Source organism: Medicago sativa, chromosome 8 (assembly GCF_051527215.1).
Source record: "Medicago sativa cultivar Bolivia chromosome 8, Bolivia_mono, whole genome shotgun sequence".
In the NCBI taxonomy this organism is placed as follows: Eukaryota; Viridiplantae; Streptophyta; class Magnoliopsida; order Fabales; family Fabaceae; genus Medicago; species Medicago sativa.
Window position 1 is genome coordinate 68,915,221 of NC_140756.1, and position 16,756 is coordinate 68,931,976.

General features: G+C 32.5%; 2 protein-coding genes across 3 annotated transcripts; one reads left to right on the top strand and one right to left on the bottom strand.

Moving 5' to 3' along the window:
- Positions 1 to 5,154: 5,154 nt before the first annotated feature.
- On the top strand, positions 5,155 to 5,783 carry LOC146900925 (AT-hook motif nuclear-localized protein 17-like). Its single transcript, XM_085738619.1, has one exon. It carries the CDS (start codon positions 5,168 to 5,170, stop codon positions 5,639 to 5,641), a length of 474 nt encoding a protein of 157 aa, XP_085594745.1. The 5' UTR covers positions 5,155 to 5,167; the 3' UTR covers positions 5,642 to 5,783.
- A 5,835-nt stretch (positions 5,784 to 11,618) lies between these two features.
- LOC146900926 (wall-associated receptor kinase-like 14) lies at positions 11,619 to 16,193 on the bottom strand. 2 transcript variants are annotated; one of them, XM_085731499.1, is made up of 4 exons: positions 16,069 to 16,193; positions 15,055 to 15,808; positions 13,373 to 13,447; positions 11,619 to 13,228 (listed from the first exon to the last, which is right to left on the bottom strand). In XM_085731499.1, exons 1-4 carry the CDS (start codon positions 16,093 to 16,095, stop codon positions 11,967 to 11,969), a joined length of 2,118 nt encoding a protein of 705 aa, XP_085587625.1. In that variant the 5' UTR covers positions 16,096 to 16,193; the 3' UTR covers positions 11,619 to 11,966. The 2 variants fall into 2 exon arrangements, with proteins under 2 accessions (XP_085587625.1, XP_085587624.1); XM_085731498.1 differs by having other exon boundaries at positions 13,373 to 13,453.
- Between the last annotated feature and the right edge of the window lie 563 nt (positions 16,194 to 16,756).

The window sequence follows — 16,756 nt, forward strand, 5'->3', positions numbered from 1 at the left end:
GAAAGTATTAGATATATAAGAAAAATGATCCATTATATTAACCTAATGTCTTACAGTTTGGGTAGAGATGTAGCGTCTACCTCTCTTGTTGTCTTGGAGCATCTGTGACTGTCGTTTCTCCCACGCCCCCGGATTCCCCAACATGATTTTATTTTTGTTAGGAACTAAATATGCCCACACCAAAATTGTGAATGATCACAATGTTTCTTCACTCTTCATTTGAATAATTACAAAGATTCAAAATTTAAAATCATAATCACTAAATAACAAAATATAAATAAAATTTTCAACAATGCAGGATTGATTCAAGTGGTATCTCTGATTCTTGCATATAGAAAGAGAGAGAAGAAGAAAAAAAAAGGAAATAAAAAACATTAATGATTTTAGTCAAAAAAATATAAACATTAGTGATTAAAAACTGAATTACACCTTTGCCCCTTCATTTTCTCTTTCTCCACAAGCAAATACATGGGTATTTATGTCTAAACAAAAAGGTGCGCGCGCGTGCGCGCGCACACACACACACATATATAGAGAGAGAGAGTAAATTAAAACTTCTATCATACAAATAGAAAATGCGAATAGATGGAACGTCAGTGTCCATCTTTTCTCTACTATACAACAATAGTTTTTATGAAATTTAAATTTCTCAAAAATAAGTGCATGTTTTTTCAAGGATATTTTTTACCAAAGAAAAAAGTCAGTCTAAATTGAGTTATCCCTTTTGTTATAATATATTTTACCGAGCATGGATTAAAAAAGCTATCGCACAAAACCATAATAAAAATAAAATAGTAACAACACATTTAAATTATAAAAAAAAAAATCTCTTTGCTTTTTGTTTTTCCGGTTTTCTCTTTAGCATTGTTTAAAAAAAAAAAATTAAGGCTTCAAGTTGAAGCATAATAGTAACACTCAACACAAGAATAGTGGAGTTTGTTCTTTATTCTTTATTATTGAACCATAAAAAAACATTACAGTACGACGGAATCCAAATCTCTCTCTCTCTGTCTCTATATCTTACAACCCCATCAAAATTAATTATTTATCACATACCACATCTTCGTCTGCTTCAAGAACTTGAGCATTTCAATGTTTCACTGTCTGCATAAAACAACATTTAGAAAAAGTAAGTTTCATCTTTATAAGCAGCAACAATTTAGCATTTGTTGGTCGAGGCTCTCTTTGCTATAGCTAATACATTATATATACTAGCGGTTGACGTACACTCCGTACACGTTTATATGTTTTTTTTATTGCGTTAACGTGTGTAAGTTATAAATAATTTTTTATAAAATTTAAGACTTAGACTGAAAAGATAAAAGACTAAAAGCCTTTAGGAAAGACTTATGTGTAAGCTATAGCTCATATCAGCCAACAAGGCAAAATACGTAAAATCAGAATAAACTCAAAACTTCTATCTAAATTCTAGTCATATGTAACTCATACTAGAGAAAATATCGGTCACTTGATTTACTTTATATAAGACATGAGTTAAGGAATATGGCTCCAATTGACCCAAGATATCAATGATCTCATTAATCAGCTGATGTCTTGCACTACAAGCATCTAAAGTAAAGCTCATAGTCACCTTTAAATTATACTCAATCTCAATGGATCAAAAACCCCAATAGAAAACCAACTTCATACCCTTAGTTCAATTACTATATGCACTCTCATACTGTCAGTGACATGTATCTCAATACAAATATAATGTACCCATGTTTGTAGTTACACATGACAATGTTGGAATGTTTATAGTTTAATTATATTTCAATGTTATTGCGGGCACATAGCTTTATAATATTTATATTTGTCATTTATCATTTGAGAGTCTTAATCGATTAGCGATCAATTTGTTTCTTTTTGCTAAACCAAGAGCATAATGACATCGAGGATAAACGATATCCCAACTATGTTGACACCCTTTATAACCTCTTATCCAACGACATGGTGCTCACAATATTATTGAAAAACGTGTGAAAACATATACAAAAGAGAGGGGGGGGGGGGGGGGTGTGATTAAAGGAAAATAAAAACCCCTTGAGGGATTACTACGGTACCTAAAACACCATATGAGAGGCAAGGTGGTAAAGAATTCCACCAAGAAGAACCTAACCCCCGAATGTTCCAAGAAAGGCATTTCATTGAGAACTTGTTGGAAGAGGACCATAGAACGGGTACTGCGTGTCCCAACAGCTATAGCTAATATTACATACGTCTTCTTTGTTACATACAGGGCAAAAGATACCTAACCCTCTATATCTGCAGACGTTGAGCCATCCCTAACGACACTTGCGTTATGTATTTTATCTATATCATCCATAACTATTTTTTGTAATACTGATCCAGAATAGTTTTGGTGGTGACTTTGAGTTATAGAGATCGCTTAAGAGTTAGTGGTGCTACACACTTATCGTTAAAGGAAAATAAAAACATAAAAAACCCTTGAGGGATTACTACGGTATACCTAAAACATCATCCGAGAGGCAAGGTGGTAAAGAATTCCACCAAGAAGAACCTAACCCCCGAATGTTCCAAGAAAGGTATTTCATTGAGAACTTGTTGGAAGAGGACCCATAGAACGGGTACTGCGTGTCCCAACTGCTATAGCTAATTTTAACTACGTCTTCTTTGTTACATACAGGGCAAAAGATACCTTCCCCTCTATATCTGCAGACGTTGAGTCATCCCTAACGACACTTGCGTTATGTATTTTATCTATATCATCTAGAACTATTTTTTGTAATACTGATCCAGAATAGTTTTGGTGGTGACTTTGAGTTATAGAGATCACTTAAGAGTTAGTGGAACTCTCTAGAGTATTATGTTGTTCTCTAGAGTATTATCAACATTGAAATTAAGCATAAATAACAATCGAATAAATTAAGCATTGAAATTGTATTCAAAGGGAGCTTAATAGGTTACATGGTTCAAGAAGTTATAGAGAATGTCATCTACATGGTCTAACCTAGGAAATTAGCTGCCCATGCTATCTAATCATAAACAACTAAATATGTAAAATAAAAAAATATGAATTTCGATCACCGTGTAATGATTCCTCACCTACATGATGGTTTTGGTCATTAGTAACCTTCCTAAATCATGATTTTTCTTGCTTATCGGGTCTTTGCAACGGCACACCTCCCCCTCCCTTCCCCACATTCGTGGTCACCCCCTTCTTCTCCACACCTCCCCCCACCAAAATTTTCACTCCCCTATCATCTCTATTCCGAGTCTTAACGCCATTAGTACCATTCTTCCCATCCACATTCGCCATCCCCACAATACTTACTTCCCCACCATCCATTATAATCCCATCTCTCACACTGTTTTCTCCCTCAAGAACCTGCATATACTCACCTTTCCTCCTCACCTCTGAAGAATTCACAAACCGAGCAACCTTTGCAAAGACCCGATAAGTACCAAACTAACATCATTCAATGCCTTTGTTAATTTTTCAACATTTTTAACATTACTATAACATACAAAGCCATAAACTTTCCCCTGTGCATTATAATTCTTAGTCAAATACAAGTCTTCTAACATCCACATGCTTCGAAACCTTGACATAAATAGAAATAGGGAATAAGTTCAGGTACATTAGTGACGTAAAAAGATACAAACCACTTCAAATCAGTCCCTGTAGTGACGTGTATATCATTATGATCGCTGTTCGAAATTTGCTTGTGGTGCAATCGCGGAAATTCTCGATCGGACAAAACCTGTGATCGTTCCAACCTTCTTGGAGAATAGTCACGCATAACAACTATTGCGTCTGACTTAATATTAATATCCCGTTCCACAGACCGATCCAGCACAACACGTGAGTGCCCTTTATAGTGAGCAAACGGTGAACCTGATCTTCCATAATACTCACTCGAGAACCTCCTTGAATGAAACCGCGACCATTGACCTATGCCTTGCTGGAGACGAAGCTTCCCTAACCCTATAAAATGTCTGTGCCGTTGCACTCTTGAACCTCCTTGCCGTCCTGAACCCTACTGTATGTGCCCCCCCGATATTTGGCACCTTGGTTGGACCCCCCCCCCCCCCCCCCCCCCCCCCCCCCCCAAAGTTCCTTGCATTCGACGATGAAGAGCACCGGCGCGATGACCCACGATGGAGCCTAGGGTTACCGCCTTTATAATATTTCATTGTTTTCCGGCCTGCTATTAATCATCTTGAATATATTTTGGTTATAATTTTTTGAAAAACAAAAAAATTATTTGATGTAGTTGATTATCATTTGTTCAAATGCATTTTATTAATTGAATGGTCAAGAGAATGAAATTAATAATGGAATGAATTTGAATTTTGTATTATTTGAAAATTACAGAAGAGATAACCATGCATTTTCTTTGCCCATGTATTGAAGTTAGATGGTCAAACATAATTATTTATTTTAATTTATATGTTTAGTTATTTTATTTGTGTTGACTTGTTTGGAATAATATATCATAAATAAACGAAATACATTGACTTTCCCCCTAAGTTTGGAGTTTTTTTTTTGGTACATAGAGGAAAAAAAAAAGAAAAAGAAAACGAAAAAGAAACTAGACTTTAATATTTATTTTATTATTAATTGATTCTATCAAAAAGAAATCATCTTATGGAAGCTCGTTAATTTTTTAAACTAAAAATATAGTACTGTACTTGTAAAAAAAACCTCCATACATGATGCATTTTGCATAGAAATGACCTTTCAATCTACACTAATCATTATTTTTTAAAACTTTTGGTTTTGAGAGTGGTGCTACAATACACGATAGGAAGGACCTTTGAAAATAAATAGTGAAATTTAAACACATTCATAAAATATGATATATCCACATGTTTTTAATTATGATATTGACCGTTGATTTTCAATGAATAATAAGAATTTTATAGTAGATTAGTTGAATTTAAAAATAATATTAGCATCCAACCTAGATTTATAACTTGATTTTAATACAATCTATTAGTATATTTATACTACTAAATTATAAATATATTTATAGTACTAAAAAAATTAATTACAAATAAAAATCATAGATAAGAAATTAAATTTGATTTTAAATTGTGTTTTCACATTTGAGACCACCATTATAAATACTAGACACATTGTTGGTATCTCTCACAAAAAACATATTCTCAAGAAACAAGAGAGAAAATATCAACCCCCCACATGGAACCAATTCTCATTAAGATCGCTGCTGGGAATGATGTTGTGGAAACACTCATCAACTTGGCTCAACGTCGTGAAGCTGGAATCGTTATTTTGAGTGGTTCCGGTCTTGTCACTGACGTTACCATTCACAAACTCGAATCTGATTCCCTTGATGTCATCGAAGGGTTGTCCAATATGACATCGCTCTCTGGATACTTCATTGTCGATGGTGGTTTCTTACCTCCCCCGACCATGAACATTGTCTCGCCATTTTCCTCTTTCTCCATTTGCCTCTCCGACAGTCGTGGACAGGTGTTTGGAGGAAAAATTGGGGGAAAGGTTAAGGCTGCTGGTGCTGTTTTGGTTACAACCGCTTTTATTCTGAATCCAACGTTTCATAGGTTTGGTGTCGTCAATGGAAGGGTACAAGAAATGGATGACCCAGAAGATGTTGGTGGTGTTGTCATCAATGATGATGGTCATGCACCATAACCAGTGTGCTTGCATTGAATAAAATGAGTCCAATGTGTTCTCTTTGTTGTTTTTCAAAGTCTTTTCAACATTTGAATAAAATTTTACGCTTTAATATTTAAGATTTGATGTATTGAGTAGCAAAAGAATTGATGTATTTTCAATCAAAGAAGCTTTCATCATGCTATTGACATACAAAGTAGTTTGTTTTTCGGTTAATATATTTTTCGTCCCTACAATATTTCCAATTTTTTTTAAAGATATAATATTTCAAAATATTGTTTGTTGTTCTCATAATATTTCGATGACAACAATATAACAAATATAAGATAAATTTTTATACTTTTCAATAACATCAATAATATAACATTGAGAAATGATATTTTGACAACCACTTTTAAACAACTTTTGTGACAACTTTCTCTCTCATACTCACATTATACTTTTATTCTCTCTCTTCCTTTTTCTCTCTCTATTGTTATTGTCCAATAAGAAGAGAGAAAAAAAGGTTGTCATTAAAGTTGTTTGATTTTGGTTGTCAAAATATCACTCCTCTATAACATTATCCTTTAAAAAAATACCATTATTGTAGGCAAATTTGTTTAAGATTATATTTGAAATGATGAAAAATCCAACCAAAAATCTCATACTCCCTTTATATAGATATAAAATATAAGAGTCTACCTTTGAATTATGTTTTAAATATCCACACTAGATCGACTCACTTAAATATAGATTCTATTTAAAACAATTAATTATTTTGAAGTATCAATCTGACTATTTTTGGCTACATCAATCCGATTCTTCTAAAGGGAGAATTCATATCCCAATTTTGTAATTAGACAATTGTTTGGCCATTCAACTTCCAAAGTGGTGTGATTATGGATGATGCATGTTTTTTTTAGGTCAAATAGAAATGAAAAAAAAGTACAAGATTGGGGGCAAAGTACCCGACACAAAAGTGGTACAAAAACAAATCAAAGAGAAACAACCCTACACAATAACTACCACGGTCAATCCGCCAAACCCATGGATGGAAGCGAAACTAAATTGAAAGAAAAAAAAACGGAGTGATTGTTCAGGGCATCTAAATAGGCATTGTCTGCCATCATAGAAACGATCCAAGTTTCCGTTATTCCCTTCAAAACATCATCAATCAATAAACACCCTTTTAGACTAAACCAACATCTACTCGTAGTCCTAATCGAGGGATAACAGACGAAAGAGCTACAACGTAGTCCACCAATAATGCGTAAGGCAACCACGATAGATACAATCCTTACGGTATGGCAACTGATAATTACCGTCAACATGGAACATTTATGCATCTAGCCCTTTTGAGCAACATCAGGAGAATCAAGTCTTGTTCCAAATCGTGAGATGCATCCAACAAACCAACACACGAATGAACAAGACCAAAGAACCTAGATCTTAAATCCAGATCGTGGGGTGGTGCATGCATTTAAATAATAATAATAATAATAATAATAATAATAATAATAATAATAATAATAATAATAATAATAATAATAATAATAATAATAATAATAATAATAATAATAATAATAATAATATCATTGTTTCTCAATCTTTCGTTGACCAACTTGATTATTTTATTTTATTTTGACCGGACCATCGTGAATATCTTGTTGTTATGATTTTTATGAAAAATAAAATAATTTTAATTTAACACAATTGATTATTCATATTATATTTATTTTTTTGAAATAATTATTCATATTATTATTATTTGTTCAAATGTAAATTGTATTAGTTGAATGAAGGGAATAAGTATAGAATGATGTCCACAAGTCCTAGCTCAACTGGTAAAATATTGAAATTGTTAGGTCGGACGTCATGACCAGTGTTTGAACCCCGGCAGCTCTACTTATGTGTGTGGGTTTATAATGATTTTATTATTTCGCCTACCTACAAAAAAAAAAAGAAAAGGGAATGATAGAAAAGAGAGAAAGAAATGAAATTGAATTTTGTATTTTTTTTATAAAATATATAATAACCGAGAATCATCCGTTTTCTTTGCGCATATTTAAAAGCCAAACATAATTTTTTTTGACAAAGTCAAACATAATTATTTATTTTTAATTGTGTGTTTTAATTTTTTAGAAGAATGCTAACAGATTCCCTAAGTTGGGGTGTTCAAAACCAAACCAACCCAGTAAAAAATGCAAATTGAATAAACCCAAACCAAAAATTATAAAAAATCACATTTAATTTAGATGTATTCGCGTCAATTTTCCATTCAAATGTACGGTATAGTTCAATTTGTGATTTTTGTTTTTATTATCAATTAAAACTGCATACTCTGAAAAACACCAACTTAACTGAATTCATATCACTCGTCTCAAAATCACCCAATAATACTCACTTAGGGTATAAAAGCTAGGTCCAATGACCAAGTCAACATATAAGTTAATTGAGTCTATTTCTTTTATCATTTTCTTTCTAATTTTTTCTATTGTTTGTTAATTAGTGTTTTTACTTGTACCCCAAATTTATTCATTTTTTCCAGCAAATCCTCTACCCCATTAAAGTTAAAATAAATAAATAAGTGAATAGTAGTTAATCCTCTATCCCAATTGCGCGTTTTCGTTAATGAATGAAATAAAAGTAAATCGTTAAAAATGATCTGTAATATACACGAAGTCTGAAAAACGACTATGTAATACAAAAACCACAAATTCTACCTTTTGTAATTTGATATTCTTCTTATTTTTTACATTCTATTTTTCCACATAGACATAAAGTCGATAAAAGTGATCTAGAGGTTTATTTTTTGGCAAGTATTTTAGGACGTTAAAACATGATTTTTCACATAAAATTATAATTTACCGACAATGGGCAAATTAGTTATGAATTTTTAAAGCGTCAAAAACTAAAAAAAAAATAAAATAATGGAAATCTTGATCTAGAAATCAAATATTGAGTTTGTGTTTTGCATAAACCTCTATAAAATACACAAGAAGATATGAAAAGTTTTGTAGTATTCCGACCATGTCTCGATTTATTTCAATTTTTCAACCAAAACATGCAAAATTACAATTTTGCTCCAAATAAGCATATACTCATGGGTCGTTTCCTAATTTTGCTAGCATGTTTATAAAATCATAAGAATATCCGCCACTAAGTTTTGGAGTTTTTAAACGATGGAAGAATTAATTATGAATTTTTATTTCCCATAATTACAAATTTCTTAAACAATTCATAATTCACCGTCTATCGTTTAAAAATTCCAAAATTTCAAGGTGAATATTCTTATGATGTTGTAACCATGCCTACAAAATTAGGGAACAAAATTTGATGCGTGGGTATATGCTTACTTGGAGCAAAACTGCAATTTTGAACGTTTTGGTTGAAAAATCAAAATAATTTGAAGCATAGTCAGAAAGCAACAAACTTTTGTAGATCCTATCAATGTATTTTTTATAAAGGTATATGCAGAAAAACAACTCAAATTTTGATTTCTAGACCGAGACTTACGTTGTTTTGTTTTTTGAATTTTTTGGCGCTTTAACAATTCATAATTGATTCGTCTTTTATCGGAAAATTCTAACTTTATGCAGAAAGTCATATTTTAACGTCCTAAACATGTCTGCAAAAAATTATAAAAAATTCAACCTCTAGATCACTATTCTGGACTTAATGCTTATAAAGAAAAAATATGAGATAAAAATTAGAAAGAATCTCAAATTACAGTGGAGAATTTGTGTTTTTTTTTTTATTCCAAAATCATTTTTCAGACTTCTCTTATATTGTAGGGTCAATTTGAACAATTAACTCATGAATAATCATCCACCTCAATTTATTGAGCATTTTTATTAACCAATTAATTTAAGTAAATAAGTATGAATTAATTTCAAATATGTATAAATAAAGTAAATAATTGCTAATCATTTTTTTTGAATAATAATAATTGGTAATCTTTGCAAACTAGTTAATTGTTGCGGCTAATATAATCAAAATTGTTGGCATATTTTTTTAATGATGTGTTGTCTTGCAAAAACCAAACCAACCAAAACCACATTGGTTTGGTCCAGTTTTTTTAATGCATGTTTTTTTTTATCTTGCGGTTCATATGACTTTTAACTTCAAAATTGAACTAATCGGCACCATGAACACCCTACCTAATGACACATGTTAAGGAACTTAATATAGTAGACTATCTTAAAAGTCGTGCATTTATTGTGAGTGGTGTGCTTCTTTACATCCTATTGTTTTGCAGACAGATAGATTTGGCAACTTCATGTTTCTTCTAAATATAATGTTACTAGTTTTTACAACTATCTGACCTCATTGGATGAAATTACTAACAATGAACACACCACTATTTATTGGCACAAGGAGGTTCCTTTTAAAGTCAATCTTTTCGCCTAACGTATGTTACAAAACCGCATCCCAACAATAGACAACTTAATAAAGAGAAGGGCACTTCAGCCAAATACTCAACTTTGTTCAGGTGGTTGCGGCCTACAGGAGGATATAGACCACCATTATTTTTTTTTGCTAATGCCAATTGGTTGCGGCCTACGATAAAATCTGGTTTGATAATTACAATTGGCTAGATTTGATTTCGGTTTAGTTGGCTAATGCCAATGACCATTTACTACAATTTGGTACCTTGGGCCGCTTCTCAATAAATATATGTTCTGTACTTAAATTGATTTGGTTGTCTTGTGTTTGGACCATTTGACGCGAAATGAATGCTAGAGTTTTTCCATAGAAGGGGCATTCTCTCCAACATATCCATGAGAAGATTAAACTACAATCCTTCTTGTGGCTGAAGGCAATTAATTTTAGTATTACCTTTAACTATCACATGTGGTGGCTTAACCCTATTTTGTGTTAGGGAGTTATTATTTAGTTCCTTTTCTCGTTTCAGCGAGCATGCTTTGTGGTTCCTTTTTGTCTAATTTTTAAATTGTTGATGTAACATATTTTTTTCTCTTAGCTCTCTTCTTACACTTCTAGTGCGGAAAGACTAAAAGGTTCAATTATATATTTCATTTTAACTTCTTAAAAAAAAGTTTTAAAAGTAAAAAAAAATAGTATCCCCGTAAGCTTAGTTTAGTTGGTAAAGACATTGCATAATATATGTAGGGGTTGAGGTTCGAACTCCGGACACCCTACTTATTCGCCTTTTAAGGATGTATCTCGAGAAAGCGATACATATTGATTTTATCCTCCATTTTTTAATTAGCTATAACAAAATAAATTCACCAAAAAAAAATAAAACTAAGAAATAAAATTTTGTTAAAAAAAACTAAAACAAGATCAAATGAAATATTTTTTTAGGAGTATTGTTATTGTTCTTCCAAGTTCCTATGGAATACTTTTTTTTAGATGAAAATAAAATGGATACTTATTAGCTCCGCTATCATTCTCAATCAGATTCTCTTAAAAAAAATTGGTTACTTGTTTTTTTTTAAGTAACATAATGGCTAGAATTGACATTTAAGGCAAATAAGCGGGAAATTCAGTGTTCGAACTCCAATTATAATGTATTGTTCCTATCAACTAAATCATGTTCACGATGAAAAAATTGGCTACTCTTTAAAGGAGATATATACTTGAAAAATAATAATAAAGGACAATAAAGTCCATTCAATTTTTTTCAACAAACAGAATAATTAAAATCTTCATATCTCTAGAATGAAGAATACATTTTAGAATCTAAAATAGAGTTGAAGAGTGAGTTTGAAATCCAAAAACAACATGCATGCCTTCCATCCCAAGTAGACAAAGATGTTTTGTAGGTTTGCCTTTTTAGTTGGCACAATGATAAGGACTATGGAAAATACTAGGCCAACTTTTAGTGGTATGGACTTAAGGTCAATCACCCAAAATTTAGCACAATGGTTTTTTGTCCTTTTTCAATTATTGAAACGATATGTAAAAATTTCGTAACAAGCTTAAATTGCAGGATACTTCCAAGATACATTCAATGTTGTATGTTTGATAGCTTAAAGAGGACATTTTTGAGTTTTGACAAATGCACATATATTTTTAGAAGATTAATTGAACTTAGTATACAAGAAACCTTCCTTCACTAACCAAATTACAAACAAGATAATTATAGGCTCAAATGTTAGTTATTACTTTCCAGCTTATTTTTGAAACAGTAACTACTCAAGTGTATACTAAAATAGCTATAGCTTATAACTGCACAAGAGAAGATAAAACTATTAAAGGCCTTTGTGATTTACATGTACATCATGTTTATCCGCCCAAAATAATAAGCATATGTTTGGTATCACGTGAATATGTCAGAATCACAATGATTCTAATTCTGACATACTCATTGTCATACCAAACATACACTAAGTACATGTCACTGAACAACGTTTCCCAACAAGCTGTTTGTTGAAGGTGAGCTAGGTCTACTTGACCAAGTACCATGAACAGATACTGGGGAACTATCCTTCACCTCCTCTATTGATTGCAAAAAACTATTAGTCTTTTGTGGAACAACCAATATCTCATTTTGTGTGACTAAATTCTCATTTCTATTACTACGAGGGGATGAGCATGCGGATCCAACCGATGAGCCCATGCATATAGTTTCCTCCATCGTCGCCCATCCGCTACGTCTGATATGATCTAGCTCCTCAGCCACCTCAATCATACTAGGCCTCACGTCGCTATGAAAAGCGAGGCATCTAAATGCAAGCTCAGCTACCTTTTGAACAGAATAGAGTGTCCAAGCATCCCTATTTAGATCAAGGAAAGGATCTATGATGTCGTCGATACGACCTTTTCTAATCTTTTCGACAGCAAGTGCTGCCAAATTAATCTCACTCTGAGGTCTACCAAAATCAACCACTTTCATTGCTGTTATTATCTCTACCAAAACAACTCCGAAACTATAGACATCACTTTTATCAGAAAGATGAAAGTTTTGGTGGTATTGTGGATCAACATAACCTGGAGTCCCTTGAGGCGCGGTTGAGATATGTGATGTTTCTGTCATGCCAAGTCTGGAAAGTCCGAAATCTGCTACTTTCGAATGAAAGCTAAAGTCCAAAAGTATGTTACTAGATTTTATGTCTCTATGATAAATTGGAGGATTTGAAGAGTGGAGAAATGCTATAGCATTAGCAGTTTCAGAGGCAATGGTGAGTCTTATTGTCCAAGGAAGTACTCCACCTCTTTCTCTTTGTAAATGTTGAGATAGTGTTCCATTTGGCATATACTCATAAACAAGTATATGCTCTCCTTTTTCTATGCAACAACCTAAAAGGCGTACTAAATTCGGGTGACTAACCGAAGAAAGGAGCTTGATTTCATTCATGACTTGGTCGACACTGTTGGTGTCTCTATACCTGATCTTTTTTATAGCAACCAATTCATCATTGTGAAGGTTTCCGGCATAAACCGTGCCATAAGCACCGGTTCCTAACCTGTGTTTTTCTGAGAAAAAATTTGTGGCTTTCTCTATTTCTTTGTAGGGATAGAGTGGAACAATGTAGTTGCCTGCAGCTTCTCTTAGTAGACGCTTTACCGTCAATTGTTTTGTCAGCCATGATGAACGACGTTTGGCGAAGTAGCATAGTAGAGACAGTACAGCTGTTATGGAGGCTCCAACTGTGATCACTGCAAACAATCATGTAGCATTGATCAAAATTCTACATGAACAAAGAGATAAAGAGTGCAATAGAGAGAATGGTAGAAAAAGACATGAACAAAGAAAATCATAAAAACAAATGAGTCCTAGGGTTTGAAAATATTGAGTTGTACCTCCAAGAAGTACACCAATTCTGAGTGCTTTTCCACATTTGCTAGACCCAAGTGTTGAAGGACTGCAACGTGAAACTGATGCTAAGGCAAACACATAAAAAATGGATTAGAAAAGTTTCAAATATTTAGCACTATACTTAAGGAAAATCAAATAGTTAGTAGTACTGCAGTCGCTAATTATCGGATTTGGATTCCACGTAGTAAACTTACGACACATTTATTTGATTTGGTTGTCCAATCTCAAATAAACGGTAAATATTATTTAAAGATGGTTTGATAAAGATCAACGTATAAGTTTACTGATCTCAAATCAATGACCGAGATCCACAAAAGTTTTACAATTCAATGTTACATGTCAATACAAGGGATTCAGGTTCATTTCATAATCCCTCACATGGCAATATATCTATCACCAATCTCTCTCTCCTATGACCACTTATAATAAAAAAATCCATTAGACCAGCCATGTGCTTTACCTAATATTGATCTATAAATAATCCAAATATGCACCAAAACATGTTGACTTTTGAAGGATTCTTTCTTCAACAAGTTACCATTCAAATTTTAAAACAAGATTATACCAAACAATATTACAACCAAGAAATGAACATTGACTATGTTTCTATATTCTCTGCAAAATTAAGGATGACTAATCTAATCTCCCATTAACTATAAAAAATCCTCAGTAACCAAATACTACATCAAAATAGAGAAAGTTATGTTGAAATAATCAATATACTACCATATGCCCCTAACAACTCAAATATCATTATTATGGTAAAGCAAACACTGATATATAAAAGATTCTCCCACTTAAAATTCTCTAATCCTTAAATCCTGATACGCACACTACTATAGTAATATTATCATTATTCTAATCAACCTGGTTGGCCAGAGAATAAAGCAACAAGCCACAAGTCAAACATCAATTGGTCATTGTTCTACTATTACTCATTAGTACCATCCATCATAGCCGCCATCATTGTCATTATCATTATCATTATCTTTACTTGTGGTCTAGTTTGGAGGCACTAACGTGATTGTGTGAATTTTTTTCTACACATAAAAATAATGAAAGTTATAAAATTTTAAGTGATTATTTACTTGAGTAAAGAGACACAAAGTATTGTACCAAAAAAAAAAAAAAGGGACACAAAGTTGAAACTAAATAGTTTAATTGGAATATAGCTAATTTTTATTTTAGTTTCGAAAAAGTAAAACAGATTTGTCCTCAAAAAAATTTCATTTTCATTTTTTTGTCTCTAAAGACATAATTTGACATATCTTTTTGAATAGAACATGGACATCCATGGGTTAGACACAATAGATGGACTTAACTTAGACACATCTTAAACATAAATGTCACAACCTTACACTAATACGAACATCAAATGATCACTCGAGACCAAAAACAAAATATAATTTTTTTGAAGGATGGAAACATTATGATTTATTTTCTAGCCTCTAATATTTTTAAGAGACAATAATTTAACCCTTATGTTGTGACATAAAAACTATTTTTTTCTCTCTTTCGTTTATACATTTTTCTTTATATGAAAAAGAGAGGGTATTATTATTCCATAAATAAACGAGGATGAAAGTGTAATTAAGCAAAAATAATATATTCACAAAAAAAAAAGCAAAAATAATATACGTATCTTAAAATAAAGGAGTGGACTAACCTCTCCGGCAACCAGAACCGTTGACAAATCCATCTCCAACGAAACCTTCACGGCAACGACACCGGAAACCTTGTTTTCCTCTGGCAAGATGAATCTCTGTACAGTTAGCATCTTGAGAACATCGTCGACAAGAACCTTCAAGCCACCATCCTAACTCAACAACCTGAAACTGAAGTGGAGCCTCATTGACTTTACTCTTATCAAAAGCAATAGCAGAAAACAAAAACTTGCATCTAATTCCAATCCAATCTTCAAGCGCAAGAACATCTTCACGCGTTCTTTGACGCTGCAACTGCGTGAAGCAAGTGATGTTATCACTTTTTCTTGAACCATCACAACCTTCTATCTGTTTTCCAATAAAACTCGAAGTTGGAATAACACAACCACTAAGGTTGGAAACACTACAATTTTGTACAAGGAACGTGTTGTTCCATGTTGGAGCATAGTTTTTGTCGAAAAGCGGGTGTATGAAACTCATGCTACGGTTACATTTTGCTGGTAAAGATATGAATATACTATCAGAATTCACTTCTTGAACTTTTAGTTCACCAATCTTGAGTTCTTTGTTGATGCTGCAGTTGAGTTTGATTTCGCAACCATCGGAGAATCCGAATGGATACTTAACAGATTGTTTTCCGCATCTTCGAATACAGTTAGGTTTGGTTTGATTAGCAGTTGATACTGTTATGAAGATTGTGATGAAGATGATGACAATAGAAAGAAGCTTTGACTTCTGAAGATGGTGGAACATTTCCTGGTACAAAAAAAAATATTGAAACTATAGGTTAATACTAAAAAAGAATAAGAGAGTTTTGTTATTGAGGAACAGGAAAAAGAAATTAAATGTAAATTGTTGACTATGAAGAGTTGTTAGAGTTAGTGAGAAATTAAGGCTGTGATTGATGCAGTTGGGGAGCTATGAGTATTAAATCTTTCAATAAATGCTCAACAGAGTCAATATGTTATTATGATAAAATTTCATGGCACGGTTATGTAAAATATGTTGCATACTACCTTTAATTCAAGTTCCAGGCTCTGCATGCAACAACAAGGTTGAAAATTAATGGTGTGTGACAGTGGAAGGAGTAAATAGCAAGACAACAAGAAGATGGATGAAATTGAGTAAGGTAAATAGAAGTACTAATTATTAGTATCATGGACTATTAGTAGTAAGAAAGAAAAGTGAAAACGTTTTTTGTTTGTTTACTTGAAAACAAAATAGTAAATAGTAAGAGTATAGTGAGGATTTGAGGGATTTTTCTGAGAAGTTACTTATGTTGTTGTTGGGACTAGTTGTCTTGCAAATGGAAACATAAAGTACGCGTTCTTCTTTTACATCTTGTGTCCGTTCACAACTTTAGTCTAAGTGATTGGACCAATATTGATGAATGAGTTCCTCAAATCATTCGAGAGAAACTGAATTTGATTTTTGGATGAAATAATTCTTGATCAGAAATTTACTTATTTTCCGATCAAAATTTGAATTACTAGGACTCATTTTTCATAAGAATCATATTGTTAAAAAAGATATTTTGTTCAGTTTCCCATAGTGCCCTCTAAAGGAAGCAATCTTTGATGTCTGAAACTAAATATGCAACTTAATACTTATGTTATAGGAGACCAGCCTCCTCCGCTAGACTCGTCTATAAATGATTGATTTTTTTATTCCTTTATCATTATATTAGATTTATGGTCAAAGATC